General features: G+C 38.3%; 2 protein-coding genes across 3 annotated transcripts in view; both read left to right on the plus strand.

Annotated features, from left to right (window-relative positions):
- The window catches only part of TEC (tec protein tyrosine kinase), a 44,098-nt gene extending 42,087 nt beyond the window's left edge, over nucleotides 1-2,011 (plus strand). For both annotated transcript variants that reach the window (XM_058803170.1, XM_058803169.1), the window contains exons 16-17: nucleotides 117-274; nucleotides 925-2,011. In XM_058803170.1, the coding sequence (XP_058659153.1) occupies nucleotides 117-274; nucleotides 925-1,002 (236 nt within the window). In that variant the 3' untranslated portion in view covers nucleotides 1,003-2,011. The remainder of the gene's footprint in view (nucleotides 1-116; nucleotides 275-924) is intronic.
- Nucleotides 2,012-3,793: 1,782 nt separating this feature from the next.
- On the plus strand, nucleotides 3,794-22,941 carry LOC131556737 (tyrosine-protein kinase TXK-like). Its single transcript, XM_058803566.1, has 15 exons — nucleotides 3,794-3,847; nucleotides 9,601-9,652; nucleotides 9,854-9,956; nucleotides 10,149-10,348; nucleotides 11,358-11,420; nucleotides 12,058-12,112; nucleotides 12,919-12,998; nucleotides 14,374-14,501; nucleotides 15,638-15,712; nucleotides 16,652-16,823; nucleotides 17,526-17,742; nucleotides 18,676-18,740; nucleotides 20,713-20,831; nucleotides 21,292-21,449; nucleotides 22,762-22,941. The coding sequence occupies exons 1-15, from the start codon at nucleotides 3,832-3,834 to the stop codon at nucleotides 22,828-22,830; spliced, it is 1,572 nt and encodes a 523-aa protein (XP_058659549.1). The 5' UTR covers nucleotides 3,794-3,831; the 3' UTR covers nucleotides 22,831-22,941.
- Nucleotides 22,942-23,532: the final 591 nt, after the last annotated feature.

Raw genomic sequence — 23,532 nt, forward strand, 5'->3', positions numbered from 1 at the left:
ATGGATCTCAAACTATTTATCTATCAGCCTGAGTCCAGAGCTCAAAATAAACACACATGTTTAATGAACACATATGTTTAAGAAGTTATTTATTTTCTTCTTTTTTTTCCCCACAGGTGTTTTAATGTGGGAAGTATATACAGAAGGAAAAATGCCTTTTGAAAAAAGCTCCAACTATGAAGTGGTAACAATGGTTAGCCAAGGACATCGCTTGTATCGGCCCAAGCTGGCCTGTAAGCAGATGTATGAAATGATGATGATGTGCTGGCAGGAGGTATGTATTCATATACATATATTTAAATTTTGTTTGGTCTTTGAATTGAAATAAAGGTTGATCTAGAAATGGCAGTTATGTTCTCTAGAGCAGCGTTCTGAGTGCATCCAGGTCTCTCAGCTATTCATGTGCAACTGAACTAGAGCTCTGATAAGATAAAACATTGAAGACATTTCTATTAAATAAATGAACTGTCAGATTAAGTATGTGAAGGCATTTAGTAACAAAATTAAATAATTTCTTATTTCAGAGGTCAGAAAATACAGCTGATATAAAAGAGGCATCAGAATGACACCCCAAATTCTTAGGAGCATGAACAACTTGCAGAAAGAAAGATTGGAGCAGTTCATTGGGAAGGGTGGGAATGGGGAAGAAAAATAAAAAGGTGTAAAACTATGCAAATTATTTAATTATATAAAGAGTGTAGTCCAGCTACACCTATTTATGCCTTTTCAAACCATAAAGAAAAGTTTGGCTTACTGAGATTAAGTGATACATCCCAAAATCCAGACAAGGAAATATTTTTACATTTAATACTTAATGAAATGCTAAATTCCTCACCAAAGAATGATAATATGTCCAGTAATTTATCAAAATCAACACAACTTTATTGATTTCTGATCACATCTGTGCATGCTTTTTATTTTTAGAAACCAGAGGAACGCCCAACTTTTGAAGAGTTGCTTCATGCAATCATTGACTTTGCAGAGGGTGAAGATGCTTTTTGAAAAATGGCAACAGCAGCACAAGCAGAGAAAATAAGGCACTTCCCAGAGATATGTGCCTTCTTAGTTTCTTTTTAAGAACTTGATCCTGTAAGCTGTTGGGTGCTGCTAAATAAACAATGTGGGGAACCTGTAATATCTGATGCACTCCAGAACAAGGAGAATTTTCCATGATGTCGGGAAATGAGCACAGTATCTTCAGCAATATTAGCAATCTCTGTATTTTCTCTGAAAAGTCAGCATAGCTGTAAACTTTAGCTCTTTATGGAGGTAGAAAATGTGGCCAGAGGCCAGTAACCTCATTTGTATTTAGTAGGTTGGGTTCCTGTACATACAGTCCACGTTTCTGGGTTTGTCTTTACATGGGCAGTAGCATTAGTAGTGATTTGCCTGCTTAAAAATGGAAGGTATCTATAAATGGCTTTTTACTGACACTGAAATGTTTCCAGAGATTCTCCAGAAACGTTCTTTTTCTTGGTTGATGGGTGTTTATCAAGAAGACAAAATGCACCTCTTTCATTTGCACATAGTAAGTTGTTGCCAGCTCAGTTTAGCATAACACTCTAAAAGCTGTGCTTCATGAGCCATGGTATGCCTGGAGTCATTGTAAAGTTGGTTTACCAGAGATCTCCCATGCTTAGTCTTCATGTTGCTAATGAAAAATAAGTCCAAGATTCACCACAACTGGCTGTGAGTGAACCATAGTACCATGTTTTGGATTAATTTTAAAATTATTTATATGCTGTATGTACTGTAAATATATAAATTGAATGCATTTATTTATATAAAGTGGAGGGTTTTTGTCTTGAAATGTTTAAGCAAAAATTTGTCCTTCCTTCACTTAAACACACAATTATACAGGGAGTTGTAAATGAAAGAAATTCTCGAATATGTTTAGGAAGGGCTCGTGTTTCTGTCTGTTGTCTGTACATACAGTGATCTAACCTTTTGTTCATAACAGGAGATATCATACTGCATGTGTGTGTAAATAAACTGAATGTTAACTATTGTTTGGAACCAACTAATTTGTGGCCTATAATTTACTGTCAGTGCATCATAAGTCAAACTAATTGTTCACATGAATTTGGCATTATGGTAGGGCATGTATATATAGATATGTACCTATATAGATATATACACTTTGGTGTGTATACAGACACTCTCTGTCTCTTTATATATATGGTGGAATGAATACAAATTTAAATGAGTTTGGCCATGATGAAATGTTCAGCATTACCTGAACTTTCCTTGGAAGTTACATGCCCTGTCCCCTCTGCTGGAGGCTAACATCTCCACAGTCTTACTGAAGCCCACCTCAGTTAACCTCACTTTGTAACAGTGCATATGAGGGCTATTTGTACTCCTGTTTCACTGTAGTCACCTTCTAAGGAACTCAATTGTTTTCATTTCCTGTTGCTACTTCTGCTGTTGTGCCATGTGTAATAGCAAATAGATTGCAACAAAAGTTATTTTTGCAAGTAGTCAAAGAGAAGTATGATGAATTTAATTTCCAATGAAGTTATTAAAAGTAACCATAGTTAGCTTAATACATTCCATCATTCTGGCATTGGAGTATTTCAGTAATCAATTTTAGAGATGTCCAGATTCCCACACCGCTTTGCTTAATGTTTGCCTTTATGTTCAAAAGGAGGAAGCCTCCTCTTTCTTGGAAGAAGTGCTTTCCTTTTCTCATGCTATTCTATTGAAAAGCTACAGGCTGCCAGAAAGGTTCAAATGCCTATTTCCATCATGACAAAGTCTCAGAAGATTATTCCAACCATGCAAACTAACCTGTCAAATTGCTGAGTCCAAAACCACTCTCCTTTCAATAGTAACAGCAAGCATTGTTGAAAGGGAAAATCTAGTAGAAAAAGTAGTGGAAAAAGCAATGTGGAACATTTAAGGTAAGCTTTCCTTCCCTGACTGCTCCTTTGAACCCCACTTTCTCTTAAGATCCTCCAAAGTATGGTGCTGCTAACTCTTTTCAACAACATATCCTGTCATAAGTAATGTTTTCCTTAAAACCTAAATGATGCTTAGGAAAATCAGAAGATTAATTACTTGCAATGAACCTTAAGCCTATTTCTTTGCAATAATTAAATATTTATCATTAATTTATATTATAAAACACACCCTAATTGTGTGAAGGTTTGGCAGCAGTTTTCTCAGTGGGATGGGTGCTTTGAATCTGACCCTTTCACTTGCCTCTTCCCAGTACCTGAATATAATTTCTGCCTACTTGGTAATGGGGTTGATACTGAGGATGTCAGGAACTCTGAGGCACCCAGTTTCTAGATGAATTATTTTTTTGTAGTTGAATGTAGCCTTAGGTGGCTTATTTTAGAAGGTATCAGAACTCCTCTGGATGCAGCTGTGTTGCTGACTCTCCTGGAATCTTTGAAAGCACGCTGAAATGCTGTAGCATCCTTTCTTCTGGATGAGCTCACTCACCCTTAAGCTACTTCAGCCCTTCCTCCCATTTTTATTATAACTGAATCCTGTCAGATGTTGGGGTCAAAAATCCATTTGAACAAAACCATTCTGTGATTTATATCTGCTGTGGGTTTTTTACTTTAAAAAAAATAGTTAGACCTAGTGGTAACAGCTTAATAATTTTATTTTTTCTATAAAATATTTCATACTAGACCATTTTTTCTCCTTCTACTCTGTTTTGTTTTTTTTTTAAAGAAAAGGTAAGTAGGCGTGGTCAAGCAATATTTGTGGTTTACCATGCTTCATATCAGAGCAAAGAGCTCAGTTTGGGCTGTTTTACTGGCACAGCTGATGAAGGGAGGTTTGCATTTTCATTTTGATATAAACGGATAACCAGACATGATTCTTTCTACCTGTAAGTAAACTTGGGTGCATATTTTGATCTTGAAGTTTTGTTTTGTGCAACAGCAGTGTACTTAGCAAATGAAGTATTTAAATATTGCCATAAAAATATCAATCTACTTTCTCTTGCACTGCTAAGGGGATCTCTGTTAAGACTGCTTGTCTTGACTTTCAAAATTAACACACAAATATTAATCCATTGTACCACAGATTTAGCAAAGCAACTGTTTTTACATATAGATAGGGAGATGTTTCCAAATACTGTTCTTAAACTTGTGAACTACATGGACATGGACAGAGAGTTCTTTCCTTGGAGTAGAGTTAACTCACAGGAAAGACAGGAAGCCTCAGCTTGCACACATCTAAAACTGAAAGCTTGTATTTTAAAATTATTTTAGAAGCAAACTATACTGTGGCTTTCTACCAGGTTATTGATTTTTGTAGTAATGTTGAAAACTGGCAGACCAGACCAGGAGGCACGGTGTGTTACAGCAAAGGTTTGGTGGGTGAAGCTGAGTTTGTAGTGTTGAACACAGTTAACCTTCTGCTCCATTGCAAGAGCAAGAGCTGCTTGCAAGCCAAAAAATGGTAGAAGAGTGCAAACCTTAGATGTGGACTGGAGTGCCTTCAGTGTTAGTAGCACTTTGGGAAACTGATTCAGAAAAAGGGATTTTCTTCTCAAATGAAGAAAATGGTGAAATAGCAAAGTTATAAAATGCAAATTATAAAAATTAATTTCTAAATTGTTGCTTTTGTCTTTGATGTTACGTTCCTAAAGCTGCCATTTACAGTGAGTAACAACTGAGGATGGGAGGAAGATGGCACACATATGTGTGAATTTGCCATGTATACAGACAGCATTATCAAGCCAAAGTGTACTGTGGGTGTATGTGTTTTCACTCCACCTTCTCTGTTCTCATGGCACTCTCCTTAAGCTGCTTAAGCAAATGGCTGTTCCTGACAGCTGACCCATCTTTTTCTTCTTCCTCTTGCATCCCATCTGCTCTGTTGTGCACAGATAAATTTATTTCCAGGACTCAAAAGTTGGTTATCAAAATGTCAGCTGCACATTTTTAGGCTGTGTATTTGTCAGATTAGCTTCAACACCATTTTCCTAGTGTTTTTACTTTAGCCACATGCTTCTAGTGCCATGGTTATTTCTTGTTTTGAAACAGAGCATCCTAATAGGTCTGATGTACAGAACTGTCATGGTTCTTGCTAGTGTTGGGATTTGTGTTTGCTTGACTGTCATCAGGGAGATAATGTGACCCTGCTTTATAAACAAGTGTCTTCTTCATAAACTGCTCATTCCCAGAAAGAAAAAGACATTAGCAGTGAAACACACTGTATTTGTTTGTTCCTGTGTTAAATAACTTTGTCTAAGGTGGCAAGCTTTCATCAAAAATTGCAGAAATAAAAAATTCTGTATACAGTTTAAGAAGGAAGATGGCCAGTTCTAGATTCAACACCTCAAATACTCTTCTTGTTTAATTTAAACCCAGGTTTTAAGCTATGAGTTTAGTTTTTCCATCATGACGTACCCCAAGGATCAAAGCAACGTGTGTACATAGCTTGTGTTGTGATAGAACTCAAGGGAATGTGAGCTGGAAGATTTAATGGGGCTGTGGGTGCTGCAGAAATCTTTCTTGTTATGGATTTAAAAGAAGCTGGATTTGAGTACTTTTTTATTTATGGGAAACTTTTTGGTTAGGCCAGAAACAGAGACGTGGATTCTAAAATAATTGATAGCTCCATAAGTACTTTATTTGAAAAGACATCAAAGTTAATTTACTGTTAAAAATTAGAGACTATTTCTTCCTCTTAGCCTGTATTTTTTTCCTGTGTCCTGTCCAAGCAGTCTGTAACTCATAACATGGCAAATCTAACTGGTCTCTCTGTTCTCTTCCAAATATGGAACCCAAAGTGTGATTTCCTTGCTGAAGCACAACTCTCAGTGATACCATCAGTGACTAATCTTTAATTTATGAACTCTTCAGTGTGGTTACTTGAGCTGGGGACCAGAGGATCTAGGCCAGCTAATATGTGACTCTAACACTCCTTGACAAATCCAGTGTTTTGCTTAGGAGAATGTCCTTGGTGAAAAACTAAAGGAAATCAGATAGAATTGTTCCACTGATTTCAGGGATCTAGCAGAAGGGATAATCAAGATGAAATGTTTTAAATGAGTAAATTCTATTTTCAAAATATTTGTATTTTAAATTATAGCTTTTAAAAATTTGAAATACAGGAGTTTAAATATTATAATTCTTTCTTAGTTTATCTGTTGGGTGTTGAGAAAAGAGAAAGGAAGGAAGAGCTCAAGACCTGAGAGAGTGCATGTGGGGGTGAGAAGTGTCAGGCAGGAAATGCCATCTTCCTGCTGTGTGACAGCACACACCGCTGTGCAGCCCTCAGTGTCAGCATCTTCCTTGGCCACGGGGAGAGTTAAATCAAATTATTCACTCAGTGTATCAAAGCTTGCCCCATCTGTAATGTTGGCCATGTCTTCCTGAAATAGCACCACAGTTTGGGCCTACTTTCTGAAGTAAGTTATGAACTTAATAAATATGAATTTAATTGGGAGGGGAAAATGTACTTCAAGAAACTTACCAATGACCAGGGAGGATGTAAAGTGCATAGATCAGTACATGAGTCTTTGCTTGAGAACTGAAATTCCAAGCCATTAGGTCCAAGCTTCTGGCCTTAAGTCAATTTAACTAAAGCAGGACTGAGCTCTGGAGAGCTGAAGGCCTTTTTCTATGAGCTTTGATAATGTTTCCTTGCAGCCTTGGCAAATTTCCAAGCAGGAATGTACAGTTTGCACTGCAATAATTTACACTTGTACTAATTTCTACTGAATTAATTCCACAAATACTCTAGGAGTGATGGAGGGACAAAAGAATTTCAGAAGTGACTGAGGTTGCTGAAAAAAGATGTATAAAGACAAATTAATTCTCAAAGAACTGGAAATTGTCTGCTTTAGGATGATATCTGCTGGATTGATAGGCTGTGATTTCACACTTAAAATACTCTACTACTCCACTAAACTTTGGTAGGACTGTGCAGTTTGTGCTGCTCCTCCAGATCCTGCAGTTCAATTCAGTGTGGTCTTGTCTGATCCATGGCCTTAGTCCAACCTGAGCCTTAATTTACAGTCTGCAGAATTTATCATCTCCTATTTTGTCATCTTTATTAGGTTATACACTCCATCCTTTTGAAAAATTGCTCACCAAATGAAGCACAGGAAGAAATATCAGAATTACAGCTTCAACATATACCTTTTCTATGGTTTTATGGACAGGACAAGAGGCTAAATATTCAATATCATATGTGCTTAGGGTATTTTTTAAGATGTCACATGCAGTCATTCATTACTAATAGCTTTTAGCACAGTGAAAGGAGGGGGTCAGATATAAAAGTCATCCATTAACAAAACAAGTCTGAGATTCACTGAAGGCAAAAAGGATTCCTGACCTTACACTATAAGTATACTCTAATTACTGGGCTCATAAAGAAAACAATCCAGAATTACACATCCATGGCATCTGTCTGAACCCTTGTTTTCAAGCTAACAGCCAAATCTTTAAAATCTAATTAGAAGATTATTCTAGTGTTACAATGAAAGTCTGCAGTGCTCTTTCTAACTATTTATTGTAAATGTTTTATATGGAGAGCAAATAAACTGAAGAGAAAGAATGTATTTAATTAGACTAGATGGTTCAATGAGAAGAAACAGGTTTTGAAATATCATGTTCCTGTTTGCAAATAACAACATACTTTATAGACATTGATTAAACTTCATGTCACTGGCTGAAATAAAAGAAACCCAAGCATTTCTTCACCCACAGTGTTGACTATTTATGAGGCAGGTTTAAATGGCCAAGGGACAATTCAATGTACACTGGACAATTACACAGCAAATCAACTTCATTGACAATATCTTTTTAGTCTGGCTGCTTTGAAGAGAATTGTTGCTGTCAGCTGACTTGGGTATTTTTATTTGCTGCATTTTACACAGCTGTCACTGGAAATTTTTATCAAACAATCGATGGTGTCTTCTGATTACAGTCAGCTCATCCATTTCCCATACAATAGATTCTTCACAGGATTCAACACTCTAGGGGAAACTTGACCATGACTTTCAAGACTGTCTAAACAAACCACTTATGAGACAGGGCTCTTCCAACTAAGAACTAGATTTGGTCTTATCATTCTGACATCGAACATTCTCACTTTTTTTATTAGCACAAGATTTGCTATGCTGTGTACCTTCATAGGGAAAATAATTACGTTTTCATTATGTGGTAAGGTTGCTTAATTGTTTGAATGCTAAGATTCATATTCTTAGTACACTTGGCTTTCAGCTAGTAATAGGCAATGGCAAAAGGTTTCACAGGACACTAGAAGGGACATCCTATTTATTCCAGGCTGGATTAGGTCATTAGGATCAGCAATGCAAAAGTGCCATGAGGGCAAAACAAATAATGTGGAAGGAACTGGTGGGACTGCACAAAGAAATATCATTGAAATACAAAGCAGCAAAATTCTGAGACCTTGGGAAGTCTATTTCAAATAAAAATCTGAGGCCTCTTTGCAAACTGTGACATCTATGGCAGAGAAAAATAGGACACATTCTAGTGGGATATAAAGTTTATTTTGTGTTAGTGCTGCTGAATATGAGGGGAACCTTGTCTCTCCATCCCTGACTGACATGCTTCTTAAAAGAAGAACCTGAGCCTGTCCTGCAGGTGCTGCTGTGCCCTCCCACCTGCCCAGTGGTGACACTTCAGGGATCTGACCCAGTAAAAAGGGAGTACCTGCCCTTTTAGCATCCTGTCTTGTCCAGTTTGAGATGAGTTGAGGTGGAGAAGAAAAGTACAGGACTATAACTGCTGCAGCTTAGCTCAATCTGCTCTGGGAACACAAACTGGGGAAGGTACATCTCTGCCAGGGTAGGAGTGGACGAGGTGTCAACCATTTATTTACTTCATTCAAATATTTTTAATGCCTTCCAACATATTTAGTATCATATTATCTCTGCTGCATATACAAGATAGAGTGGATTGGTTTCTCTCTAAATTTTTGATGTCTGTGATGATGTATCTAATATATTTTGGATTTAGAAACAATTTTGTAAACAAGGATTATCAGCCCCTTGACATGGAAGTGTAAAGCACATATTCTCTCTGCACTTCAAACCTAGGCTAGTGTATTCATTATATTAATGGCTGCAACAGAAACAGGAAAATCAGTATTAATTCAGAGAAGTAAATATAGTGTGGTTCCTTTAATAAACCTCAAAATAAAGAAAAGCTTGTCATGCAAGCATGGTTTTATATTTGTCTTGAATAATCTAAAAATTATGTCAGTGCTAAAGGGGACGGTTCTCCATCTCCTGTCCCTGACAAGAGTCTCATTCCCCTCATTGCACTAGGTAGAACTTGTGCAGGGCGGTGTAATCAGCCAAATTGGTATGAATTTGGCTGACAATGTATCTTTTTTTATTATTTATTTTTGCTGATTTAGTGAGCTGATTTAGCTCATACATATAGCCTCATGATTGCCAAAACATTGTAAGGGAGACTGTGGTAGGAAAGGTCTGCTGGTTTTGGTGACTGCAAATTCAGCCATAATGATTTGCTAGATATCTCACAACAAGATAGAGCTAACAGTGGGTGTAAGCACATAGGATAGTCCTTAATTCTCTAAGTTTTGTGAGCAAACAAACAGAAACACTGCAAATATGGAAATTGTTCTTGTTCACAGATCACACCATCCAGTCTGTTTTCTGCTGCTGCTGCTGCTCAGTGCAAGAAAGGTATGTGAAATGCTTAAACTTTTCAGTAATTAAATATCTACACATAAAGGACTTAATCAAGTCCCTCTATTTGCAGTAGAAGATGTAGGATGTATTTGCCATACATCCTTAATGAAGGAAGGCATGGTTGGCCATGGAATTTTTAATGTGCCTGTTTACAGGTAGGCATTCACACGAATGCTTAATGTTTTTCAAAATCAGGGCAATGAGAACAAAAGTGAACCTGGAGCCTGACGCTGTCCTGGTGACCCAGTACTCTGCCTCACAGCCAGATGTTTCCTATGAATCTATTTGGAAGTGTGGGGTAAGTAACATTTTGGCAGGTAAAAAGAGAGAATTGACACACCGTGGCTCAGTACCAGGATAAGCAGGGGAGTAACTAGCTCTTGAGCATATAAAGTCCTTTGTTGCATAAAAATTACAGAGTAAGAGTAACTAAGCAATCTATAGTAGAGAGAAAAGACTAGTTATGAAAAATACTTTGATTTTTCAGCAGCCCAAGAGACAGTTTAAGGACAAGCCATTACCTCCTCTGCCTCCTGAGGCCTTTGAAGACTACAAGGACAAACCCAGAGTTATTGCACTCTATGACTTCTTTGCTAGAGGGCCTTTAGATTTACCTCTCAAGAAATCAGAAGAATACATTGTCCTGGAACAGTATGATCCCCTCTGGTGGAAGGCAAGAGACCAACATGGGTAAGAGAGAGGGCATCTATTTCAATCTCCCTACAAAGAAAGAAAAAAGCCTTAAAACAACCTGTGCAAAGGTGGGCAGATAGAATGAGACTTATGGGACTATGTAGGAACAGGCTTGAAAGTGTTCAACTATATGTGAGGCACACAGAATGACTGGGGAGAGTTTCAGCAGGGCTTGGCACCCCAGAAGTGGACAGGGAATCTAGAACCTGTTGGGAATTCAGAGTTAAGCCCTACACTCAGTAGGTTCCTGAGCAACATAGGGATGTTTGAAGACCATGTGGATCACTGGGCTCTGGGCCATGTGAAAATCCAGCTTTCCATATTTCAAATGCTCTACAATGGAGCATGTACGTGTAAAAACTTTATGAAACCACAGAGATTATGAAGACATTCCTGAAACATAACCTCTTCCCCAAAATACCTGGTTATTTCAGAGAGCTAGATAACTTCAATTAGGATCTTTTTCACACTTATGTTAGTTTTGTTTTGTTCCCCTTTCTCCTTTGTACTATCTTCAGTATATCCTGTACTATGATATTGGGAATGGTTGCATGTTATATTATAACCATCTCCTTTCCCTTCAGATTTCTCCTTTAAATATTTTAAATGCTTTTTCTCAACTTATGTTTTCAGCAAAAGTATACTGACAACTATTTTGAACATACAAACAAGCACACACTTTGTATTTCTTCATATAGGAGGTTTGTACAGGCCAGAAATAAAGATGGTGGCTTCTGGTTCAGAAGGAAAATATTTTTTTTCCTGAATCTCAGCCTATACCATCTGGCTTTTTCATTTGAGTAGCCATCAACAGTCATGGGACAAAAAGTTGTGCCTGGATGAAAGGACTCAAATTTTTATTCAGTTTTAATGCTGGAATTCAGTATCCAGCAACATAGCCCCCAAGATAAGGAATCTTTGTAATTCAACAAAAGGATGATGTATATCTTAATCCTACTTATCTTTTACACCATACTATAATATTATCCCCAATATGTCGTTTCAGGAATGAAGGTCTAATTCCCAGCAACTATGTTACAGAGAAGAAAAGCAATTTAGAAGCATACAAGTAAGTACCTTTGAAAATTATAACTGGGCTTTTATTTCTAAAAATGGATTGCAGAAATACATTTTAATGTCTGAGCCTTCAAATTTTTATTAGACATGAACATGTTTATCAAAAGCTTTCTTTTTTTTTTAAATACAAAACATTACTCCTAAAATGAATTTAAATTCATGTACATGAATCATAGTGTCAGAATCCAGATTTTTCCTGTTTCTGTAGACCCAATGCATAATTCTGTATTCTGATCTTTGCCTGTTGTGATCATGTAGCTAATTTCATCCACTATAAATTTAAATTACTGGAGAGAAGATGAAAATTCTGAAAAATTGTAGAGAAGAAAGGCTTGACACATCATCCAGGACTGTAAATTTCATCACAGTTTGGCATAACTTTTTTTTTTTTCCCCTGGGGTTTCTTTTTTTCTTCTTTTCTTTGAGCTAATATTTAGTCACAGTAAATTGGGGCCAAAAAGTTCTAAAAAAATGTCTAATAAAATAATTCTAAATTAAGACATATTCATATACAATGATAGTTCTAAACATGTTTTTGACTTGGAATAATGCAACTATTAAACTGTGAAACAAAGCAAACATTCATTTTTACTGTCTGAAATTAAGGATAGGTTATGTCCTTGTTGCAGGTGGTACTGCAGAAACATGAACAGAAGCCAGGCAGAACTTCTTTTGCACCAGAAGGTAATTCAGCTTACACATAGAGCTAACAGTACTGAAAAAATACCTATCAGTAGAGGCATCAAGAGCATTATCACAGTCAAATCAAAATCTGTTTGGGATTCTGTAAGAGAGAAAAGTACATTTTAAGATTTCTACCTTAAAAGGAAAGGCTTTCTGGTGTAAGTGTAAAGTGCAGACTATCTAGACTTCACAAAGCTTTAAGTTGTAGCCCCAGCAAATTCTATGCCAGATAAATCAAATTATGTGGCTTACTGTGCTTGTCTGTTACATTAGACATTAAAAATTGAAATCCATGTAGTAAGCTAATTAGCTCTGAGTTTAGCAGAACTTAACAAATCACTGCATCTTCCTTAAATACAGAGCAAACAATCCACACTGATTCTACCCCCTGTCAGTTACCAAAGTGCCTAACTCAGTCAAACTCATTGGGTCTTTGCTCAGGCCTAGGACAAGAAAGACCAAGGAAGAACGTCTCAGACAGAATTGTTTTAACTGGATTTTTTTTCCTAGTGATTTGTACAATTTGATTTTTTAATAAATTGAAACATTTTCACTCTCTGACACTGAAGAGTATAATTCAGCTAAATTACTTATCTCTAAAAGTTTCCTGGCATTTGTTATTTTCTCTTGGTTTATTTTGCTCTGCCATGTACCTGGCTATCTATTCCTGTTCTCCACTTCTTGATCTTCCTCCCAAATAGCCATAGGTATGCTACAGAATTTGGTAATCAGCTGCAAGTCCTGTCTCAAGGGAGCATTACTGAAGTTCAAAAGCATAAAATAACTCTACCTGGATTTCTTTTCAGCCCAAAGAAGGTGCCTTTGTTGTCAGGGATTCAAGCCGGCAGGGTCTTCTTACGCTGTCCATGTATTCGCGGGCTAAGGGGTGAGTTCCTCTGAATGGTCGGGGTTTGAATCAAGTGGTGATGGAAAAGCTTCCTCCAGACTCCTCAGAATAACTGGGTAGGTTGGACATGCAGTGCACAGGAACAGGGAGCCACTGGGATGCTTTTCATGCAGAGTTAATCACCCTGTGTGCAGAAAAGATCAAGGGGGGTGGTGGATCTGGGAGTCAGTGTGCAAAGGTCCTGGCAAGACAGGATTACCTGCACTCTCTGAAATTCTCAAATGATCTGCTGTGGAAACCAGCTGTGGAAACCATGCCACAGCCTTTGGCCACTACACCAAACTGTTTCCTTTCTCCACAGGCTCTGTGCACTGTAAATCCATCCCAGACTCTGCTGTGCTCAAACTTCACCTGTTTGTCTCCCAAAATCACCTCACCCCTACTGTGCAATCTTACTTTTGCTGGACAACACCCACAGGACTCACACTTGCCCATATCAGGAGCAATCACCTACACCATTGACTTAACCTATTTCAAGCTATTTTATAACCTTTTCATCAGCCCTCCCACATCCCCCTGTATCTACTGTGTCTGCTTTCCTTCTCTCCCTCTTACAGCAAGTCAGAGGTGAGAGCAGCTAATGCATTGCTGTTACCTCCACCCTCTTCCTCCCTCCCTCCCTCCCTCCCTCCCTCCCTCCCTCCATTCCCTCCTTGAAAACATGGGGCCAGCCCTCCCCACCATCTCTGTGCTGGGGTCAGGCTCACAATTTCTGTAGGCTCAGCAGTGTTTCTGACAATGACTCAGTAATGCAGACTGTATAATGTCTCTGTATTCTGAGCTCTGCTTGCTGCGTCCACAATTTAGAGTAGTAACCCTCAGCAACCACCAGCCTGAAATGCAAACTTAACTGCTTAATTTTGAGTGTCACAGAAGCAGGGATAAGCAGACAGCAAAATACACAGAAAGCAAAAAAGACAGATAATGCAAAGAAATACAGAAAAACAAAGGTTTCAAATAAAAGCTCCAGTGAAGACTCTTTGAAGAAATAGAACTGAAAATTTAATCTCATGCTATACATGAATATGTGTTTAAGTTTTTGGGGAGAAAATGCAGGTAATTTGTAACATTTTAATTTCAAGAGGTTGTATTCAAATGAATGTTAAATGAGGAGGAGCAATTCTTAAACACTGTGGCTATTTCTTATGAATGCATTGATACAGGGGTAAAAAATACTTTGGCAACAAAAGTGTTTTTTTTTCTCTTGAAACAGTGTTCCAGCTAGACACAGCCATTCTCAGCTGAGAACTGTGTCCCAAGTTTTCAGATTTTTCTATGTTTTCATAGTGAAATTTAAGCAGATTTATACTATAAATTATTTTTACTGAAAATTCTAATGCTTTGTTGATTTCAGAAGTCATAATGGGAATATTCTACATTATCAAATTAAACAAAATCACTCAGGACAATATTATGTAGCAGAAAATTATGTCTTCTCATCTGTTCCTGAGCTCATTGAGTATCATCAACACAATGCTGCAGGTAATGCATGTGAGCTGATAATGGTTTTACATCTTTTTCTAATAGCTTCCTTATAAAATCTGACACAAGTGTTTCTATTGGTAATGAATTCAAATATGCCTTGATTCTTTCTGCCAAAGTTATAGCTGTCATGTGCATATACCATGAGGGAAGTGAAACGACCAAACTTGTCTACATTATTAAATGAGTTTAGCAAAGATAAAAGACTTCTCTGTATTCTCCTGGTTCACATTTGATCGAATGGGACTTGGGTGTAATTTGATCATAATTCTTTCTTTGTCTATGACAAGGACCAGCATACATGCAATCTAATAAAAGCAAGAGCTATGCTGTGCATCAGCAGGCAGCATTCTACTGATTTTGAAAAAAACCCAACCCATAACACAAACAATCAAGGGCAGAATTAGTTCTTGTGCTCACAAGGACTCTCCAACACTGACTTTCAGCTTACCAGAGTTAGATACCCCTAACTGTTGGCTGATGGCAGACTTTTATAATTTTTAGCATGAAAAATATCCTTCACCTTGGTTCTGCCCATCATTTTAATACAATATAAAATGGTTTTACTCTGAATGAGGGAAGATGGGAAAACACAGGGAGATCCCTTGCTCTAGAGAGGAGGATATGGGAATGGACAGAGCCTCTTGCTGGAGGGAGGAGAATTGCAGGAAACACTTGTAGCAGAATTGGCCCTAAAAGTAGTAGTGGGAAGAATCAATGAACTCAGGGAGTCCTTGGTGAAGGATGTATTCACTAGTACTCTTGGCTTATTAATGCAAAGAAAATAAATGAGACACAAAAATATTTCAAACCTGAGAAGTCATGCGACCCTACTTAGGTCAGTGATACAGCATTTTAGAGGTCATTTATGCTTACTGTCATGGTACAAAAAAGTAAGAGTATTAGTGTTGGCTTTATGAAGTAGAAATACTTTTGTAGTCAGAGCCCTATTAAATAGTCTTTCTCCGTTTCTTCTCACTGTAGTGTTTTATCTGAGCAAACTAGGCAAAAATAACTTCAATAAATAAGAAATTTACATGAGATTCCAAGTAATTTTGTTTGAGAAGAAGTATGGTATAGCATATTTTAAAATTAAATACTTGGTCAGCAGAATATCTTGGCTTTGTCCCCTACAGGTCTTATCACACGTCTCCGACATCCAGTGGGATCAGATGGATGCACCTCACCAGAAACTACAGGACTGAGTTATGGTAAATTTTTTATCTTCTTTTGAAGGAGATTTAGCTATCTGCTAAATATCTGAGGCAAGAATTTAGCTCATATTCACCCAGTTTAATTACTAAATTGTATCTGTGAAATTCTTTGGTAATACTAAACACATAAACAGTGTCAGTACTAAATGAGACACCTGACTGAGCTGCTTCTGTGACTGTTGTGCTTCTGTTACAGCCCCCAGTGCATTCACAGCTATTTGGACTTTTCTAAGCAAACCTAAGACTCAAATAAACATTTAATAGCTTTTGAAAGGCTATTTGATTTTTGTAAATGCTTAGGAAACCAAAATTGAAACCTGAAATTAATACTATTTATGGAGAAGATTTTCTTTGTCAGTTCTGCAGGTTTTAGAAATAAGAATGGAATCTTATGTGGTATTGAAACAAACAAGCAATAAATGCCTGTTTTGTGTATATAGATCAGGAATTTCATACCATCTATTAGACAACAGGAACCTCCAAAACTGAGTATCTTTCATGTTCCCATGAATCTCATGGCTTAATATTTCTGAAGGGTTGAGCTATTGTAGTTATTACAATAAAGGTAGCCACTGACTATTTCTGTAGCTATACTATCCATCTGGAACTGGTTTGGAGATAAAAACATCACACATCATAGTGCCAAAAAAGTTCTCTTGTGTAATCAAAGCTAAACACTTGCCTTATCTTCAAGCCTCAGACATTCCTACATTAAGCAAAATTCCTAATCACATTCTTTAAGCTGTAAAATAGCAATTATATTTAAACATATATGAGCCAGTAAAAAATTTCAGATATTTAAAACTCATGCTATGACTGACGAACAAGTGTGATGCTTTGCAGTGCTCATTGACTGCCATCAGCAAGGCATGTCTCCTGCAGCAGGGCTCAGGAAACCTGGCCTGACTCTCCTGACATTTTGGGTTGCTTTTGCAGAGGAGTGGGGATTAAACCCATCTGAACTGCTGATACTGAAAGAACTTGGGCGTGGGCAGTTTGGAGTTGTTTATCTTGGTAAATGGAAAGAGACTGTCAAGGTTGCCATCAAAACAATCAATGAAGGTGCAATGTCTGAAGATGATTTCATAGAGGAGGCCAAACTGATGATGTAAGTACAAAAGCTATTCTGTCAGCTTACCAAGAAATAAATATAACCTAATTCCATTTCAAACAAACAAAGCAGATTGATGGGAATGGTGGATGTGTGGGACAGAAAGGCTGATATAAAGGTCTGAACCAAGCTGATGCAGGTGCTTCCTATGCCCAGACTCTTTCTTTAGAGTGTGTCTTGCTTTGTACTGTGGAGCTCAATGGGGAATAAATGTTCTGGTAAAATGTAACTGTGCTCCTACAACTATTCTTTAATCCATACCTCAGTGTCTCTAGGAAGAGCTTCTACCCAACTAAAGCTTTTGAGAAACTATATTACCATACCTGCAAACTTTGCAAATTAAGGAAGTATCCACACGAGGTCTTGGCAAAGCCCAGAAGGGATGAACTCTTCCTTGCAGGGTCAAGGCCCCTGCCTGCAAACCAAGTGTAGCTCGACCTTTCCATTTTGCAGCAACAAAATCAAGCTTTGCATTCACTGCATTTATATAACTAATGAAGAATTATGGGTTCACAGAGTGAAATTTTGTAGAAAGTTTTAGAGAGAAAAGCATTAAGTACTGGGAGAACTCTTAGTACAGCTGAATAGGACACTGTTTATCAAGTAGTGAAATATTTTTTCAAAGCCATCATGAGAATCAAAGGTTTAGTTACCTGCCAAGAACAAATATTAGCCTGTTGAAAATGTGATTTTAAACAGGAAACTCTCCCACCCAAAGCTGGTCCAGCTTTATGGAGTGTGCACCCTTCACAAGCCCCTCTATGTTGTGACTGAATTCATGGAAAATGGTTGCCTGCTCAGTTACCTGCGGCAAAGGCGGGGGAAACTCGGCAGAGACGTTCTCCTGAGCATGTGCCAGGACGTTTGTGAAGGGATGGAATATCTGGAAAGAAACAGCTTTATTCACCGTGATTTGGTAAGTACAATAGGTTTTCTGTGGCTCTTAACAAATATTTGCAGTACAGAATGTGCTGTTGCATTTTATGGGGCACTATGTATCCTGTAAGACTTCAGCCCTGCAGGATCTAATAAGGAAAATCCAAACTTTTCAGCTGTTGTTTTGCCCATGGACAGCTCAAAAAACCACTTGAGAGAAGTTTGTCCATTGGAAACACCCCTTGAGAGCTCAGAGAAAATTAGGATATTGACATGGAACTAGCTGGTATTATGACATCTCAATGTGAAAGTGATTAGAACAGAACCAGAATCACAGCATTACAAAATGTCAGCAACAATGAGAATTTTTTAAAATTGAAATATTTTTCTATCTATATTTTTTGGCTCTCTACAGCCATTCATTAATGTTGGGATATATGAGTGGCTTTTCTGCCCATAGGCAGGGAATTCGAGAAAAGGAGTTTGTTTCTTTACTCCTTGATACTTTTTCAATGCTCACATTTGGATGCAGAGAGGAAATCTTCCTCCTCTCCTGCCTAGTTGCAGAAGAAATGTAAAATCTTGAAAATTACCAGGAAGTTCCTGATTTCTGTAATGAAAACATCAAAAAACAAATTTAAGAAGTTACACTAATTGTCCCTTGTGTTGATGTTCAGGAAAATATCTGGTTGGATCATTAGACTCTGAAGCCTAAAAGTCTTTCACTGTTAAGAATACATAAACATATCGCAACTCATACTACAAGCATATAAGTTGCCAGGTGCTATGTATGTATAACTACACAATAGTGAAGTATGTTCACTGACTCAAAAATTCATTCATATTTTTGACCAATACATTATTCTCCTTTCAGATATAAACAGCATGAGCTAGAGCGAATATAATCAGCTGCTGTATTTCTCTTAAAAATCTTTAGCTCAGATTTCAGATATGTTTCTCTCATTTTCCCCAGGCTGCAAGAAACTGTTTAGTCAATGAGGAGCACGTGGTTAAAGTATCTGACTTTGGCATGGCAAGGTACGAGGTCACTGACAAAGGTTTTGTGAGCACCCATTCTCAGACAGGTGCAGCATGATCTTTAGTTAACCTCACTGCTTGCTTCACTGGTTTGGGGGATCCCACTGTGGGTAATATTTGAATCCTGATGAAAATTGTAATGTTGTTTAACCACTGTACCATGAACTGGATGTCATGTCCTCCTCTTGCTCTTGGTGAGAGCAAGATAGGTAAACACAGTGCCAGGTAAACTTCAGAGGTGTTTATGGACAGAGAAATGCCCAGAGTGCACAGGGCAGCCAGAAGCCTGAAGAAAGAAGTTCCCCAGCTTTGCTGAGCAGGATGGAGGTGAGAAAGTCGCTAGGGACAGAACTGGAGCTGGTGCTGACCTCTGGAGGCTGCGGTAGCTGAGTAGGTGAGGCAGGATGCAGGGAGGACCATGTGGGTAGGAAGTGTGACACATGCTGCTCTGGAAGGGAAGTGGTTTTTCTGCTTAGTGATAGAACCAGCCAAAGTGAGGAAAGAGAGTACTCTCAACTCTGACAAGCACCAGCCTGAGAAACATAACTCTAGCCTCACAGACTTTCCTCAGAGGACACAGCTGAGCTGGCCAAATGACTGAATGCTGACCAAAGAGGAAAACAAAAGGTTGTCCTCTTATAAGGCCAACATAAAGCCCTCTACTTTTGTGCTTTACTGGCTGGTTTTTCTGTGGGTTAGCATTAGGAGGCAGATGAGCTTGAAAGACAGTCAGTGGCTCTGAGCAGAAGCTTGTGGTGACACTTGTGGCTGCGAGTCGTTAGGTCTGCACAGCCATGCTCCTTCAGTTTTGCCTCCTATTTCTAACCTCAGGCTTACAACACCCTAGCAGTTTATAGCTAAGGACTTGTTTTTCAAAGGGCTATCCTGTACCATGGTTGTACTGCTCCCCAAAAGGGAAAGGTCAGCATCAGGGCTCTGGACTCATCCAAATGAATGAGAAAATACAGGAAGACCAAGGTGGCTGCCAGGCTCCAGCCTAAGAATAATGGACCTGAAAGGCTCACTGTGGCCACAAAGTGGAGATCAGTGGGCTGGCTCTAGGACTCACTATCCTGAGGAGGCTGTGGAAACGCGATGGGAACACAACTTAATTATTCAGAGCTCACACAACTGCTTTTACAGGTTATTTTGTACTGCTATTTCATATGTTCCTAATTCAACAGCCTCCCATGTTTCTGTGCCTGAACCAAAACAAGAAAGTGAGGCAAAAAGATTATTTATTTCAATGTGGCCTCCTTTAAAAGGTGCTTTAAAAAAATTACCTTTATGCTTTCCCTGAGAATAAATGTGTACTGCATGTCTGTGATCTGCTCAGGAACGTTAATACTTGGAAAATGTGCCCAGAGTTCATAAGGATGTTGCGGTCAGCCTAGTAGTCATTTAAAATGTTGCCCTATAAATGCCTGCATTAGGTAAATAATTTCATTTTATCTAGGAGGTCAGCTCCTATAAGCTTGGGGAAAAACAATTACTTTAGTGCTCCTACAAGAACTGCTGTCTTGAATGTGATAAACATTTGTTTGTGTGCTGCTTTGGTAACAATGTCCCTGCTATGGCATCTGTGAAGATGGACAGCAAGAGTCTTACTTGGGTAGAACAAGAGGTTGAAAAGGTGGATCCTTTAAAAAAAAGACTAATTATTTATTGCTGCTGATTTTCTTGCCCATGGTGATGTGTTTTATTGTCATCTTTTGGGTGTATATTAACAATAACCATCCTGTCACTCTTATGCTTGTATCAAAATGTTTTATTCTGACATAATTCTGATGAATAATCCAAATCATTCATTTAGACAAAAATGTCTTTAAGTGCATTGCTATGGGGTTTTTTTGTGTGTGTGCATTTTATACTAAAATAGCGATATAATTTTGTTTCCAAATTGATACTATTTTTCTGGAATGAGTGGGAATGTCACTCATTGAAATATATGTGGTTTCCTCTTATTCTTCAGGTATGTCATTGATGATGAATATATCAGCTCTTCAGGTGCCAAGTTTCCAGTCAAATGGTCATCTCCTGAAGTCTTTCATTTCAAAAAATATAGCAGCAAATCAGATGTCTGGTCATTTGGTGAGTTGATTAGGTGAAAGGGCAACCATACTTCCCTAAAAAAAACTACTGATGTGATTTAGAAAATTATAAATTTCTACCCATACTACATATCTGAAACTTCAGTCTTTCCCAATTTTCAAAGTTTGCTTATATTGGACAAATGGATTTTTCATTCGGAAGGTTGCACCTAAAAAGTAGATTTTGACTGAAATGTGCATTTCTGATGAGTCCTCATTAGCCAAATGTATTCATCTGAGTTTCATGGACCATCACCTTAGCTGACTTAAAAGAGAGCAGAATTATATTAGTTGAAAATTGTTTGGGCTGTATCCTTCATTCAGCTCAGGCTGCCCGTACTCTCATTCATTTTTCAACACACAGAAGAATCAGGAGTGGTTTTTATTCTCCTAATTTTGTTGAAAACTTGTGGGTTTGGAATCTTTTGTTTTGTCCTAAACCTATTTTGGTTCACTTCTAGGTGTACTGATGTGGGAAGTTTTCACAGAAGGCAAAATGCCTTTTGAAACCAAGTCAAATGCTGAAGTTGTCCGTGAGATTTCTCAGGGTAACCGACTTTATCGACCACATTTGGCATCACATCCTGTGTACAAAGTCATGTACAGCTGCTGGCATGAGGTTTGTTCCCCTTGGTTTTTTTTCCCTGAGGTATTACTTTGTTCTTAATTTTTAACATGGATGTAAGAGCAATCTTAAAAGCTCAAGGCATTAAATCCATATTTCATATCTGTGGCATTCTCAGCATCTCCAACTGTTTTTGGAGTTTACAAAAGTTTGCAAGCCTCTGCTTCTTTTAACTGTTTCAGCTGAGAAATACAGAGCACACTATCAGTACAATAGGTCTAGAGCATCCCTGGTTGGAATATGCCACTGCTGTCCTGTTTCTCTGCTGGGTGCAATGTGATACCTTTTTTGTGCCTTTGTATTGTTCATGGCTTTCTCTAGATCTGCTCTGGATGATAACACACTCATACACCAAGTGGATATGCCCACTAAATGTAGATTTTGAAACCCCCTTTTCAAGTGTATATCAGTATCTCTGTACATCAGGGCAGCTCCTAAGGCTGCACCTCTTTCACCCTCTCCAAGCTGATTTAGTACTTCATGTTCTTTCACCATTTGTCCAGCACCTATTATTTCCTATATTGGTAACAAAACACTGATTTCCTCAACTTCTCCATCTGATTAGTCCCTTAAGAGCCCTCCTTCTCTAGTCTCTAGAAGAAATGAATCTTTATTTTAGGTTAAAAGTCCTTTCAGAAGAGCTTTGTGTGCAATTTTTTCATGTAAAATTGTGGGCATACACAGCGAGTAGCTGGGGAATCTTGTCGTTACCATTGCCTCCTTTATCTCCCACCCTACTCCTCTGAATAAAATTTTAAAATCCTGAGTAAAAAGAACAAGCTTAAGAGAAGGAAATCTAAATTGCATCCAGCTTGCCTGCTTACTGCAAACACCCATTGGGGTGCCATCCAGCAGAGAGATCATGGGGAAATTCTCTTTCCTGTCTGCCACCAGACAGGAGTTTGTTTTCCATGCTGAGCTGCAGCACTTCAAATTATACAGCAGTGAAAATCCTTTATCAAAAACACAGGAAGCATTCCTGAGTGCCATGGTTTCCTGGCTGGTAGGGCTTTCCACAAACCTACTGCAGGGGGAAATTCCATAGGAATTCTGATCCAGAATTGAAATAACTATAAAGAAATTTCAGGAATTTTTCACAAGCGTCTGTGCTCATGCTGCTGGTGTCATGAATAACAGATTTTTCTTTTTCTCTAAAATGACAAGCTTGATTTTTTTCATCTGTATTAATAAAATGAAATGTAATTTTTAAGTGTTATCTCATATGTACTTATATCCAATTTCTGAGGTCTGGTACTGTAATCAACCAATCTGCTAACACAATTTTATTCTCTGCTTTTCTTTTCAGAAACCTGAAGGACGTCCTACTTTTGCAGAGTTAACAGTGACCCTCAGAGACCTAGCAGAGATGACATAATCACAGATTTTATACCAATGTATTTCCTGAAAGGTTAGCATTAAGCATGCCACTAATGAAGCTGGTACAGAAAACCTCAACAGTTACGAGAGCTCTCTACCTAAATCACAGTACCAGCATCCTGCATACTGAAGCAGCTGTTTGGTCTTGGCACAGTTTTTCTTTTTTGAGAAAGATACTCCAGGACATTGGTTTGGGACTCCCAAGGCTTTGTTTTCATCATTAGGGAGAAAAATCTGTCTGAAAAGCAGTAACCAAGCCTACTCGCCTTATAGATATTTTTATTCATTCTTTTGTTCTGAGTTACACTAATTCTTGCATCAATATTATTACATTATTTATACTTAATATGACTCATGCACTGGGGAATAGTGATTGGCAGAGCAAAATGATGGAAGAACCTCTGATAAGCTCTGGCTAGGTCACTTCTAAAGGCAAGTCCTCGTGCACTGCACAGCATCCAGCCCTGGAGAAGCAGAGCAGGGCTCTGTCCAAGGGACAGCCAGCCCAGTGACTGGCTGCTGGGGCAGTGCCCACACGTGTGCCTGCACCCACTGCTTGGACAAAGTAGTGCCTCAACCCTCCCCTTGCAAATGGCCAGGATGGTTCATGGGCAAGTTAAAACAGGAACCTGACAGTGAAGCTCAGATGGATCCTATGACACCTTACATGGACACATCTGTACCCCTACTTCTTATGCTA

Source organism: Ammospiza caudacuta, chromosome 4 (assembly GCF_027887145.1).
Source record: "Ammospiza caudacuta isolate bAmmCau1 chromosome 4, bAmmCau1.pri, whole genome shotgun sequence".
In the NCBI taxonomy this organism is placed as follows: domain Eukaryota; kingdom Metazoa; phylum Chordata; class Aves; order Passeriformes; family Passerellidae; genus Ammospiza; species Ammospiza caudacuta.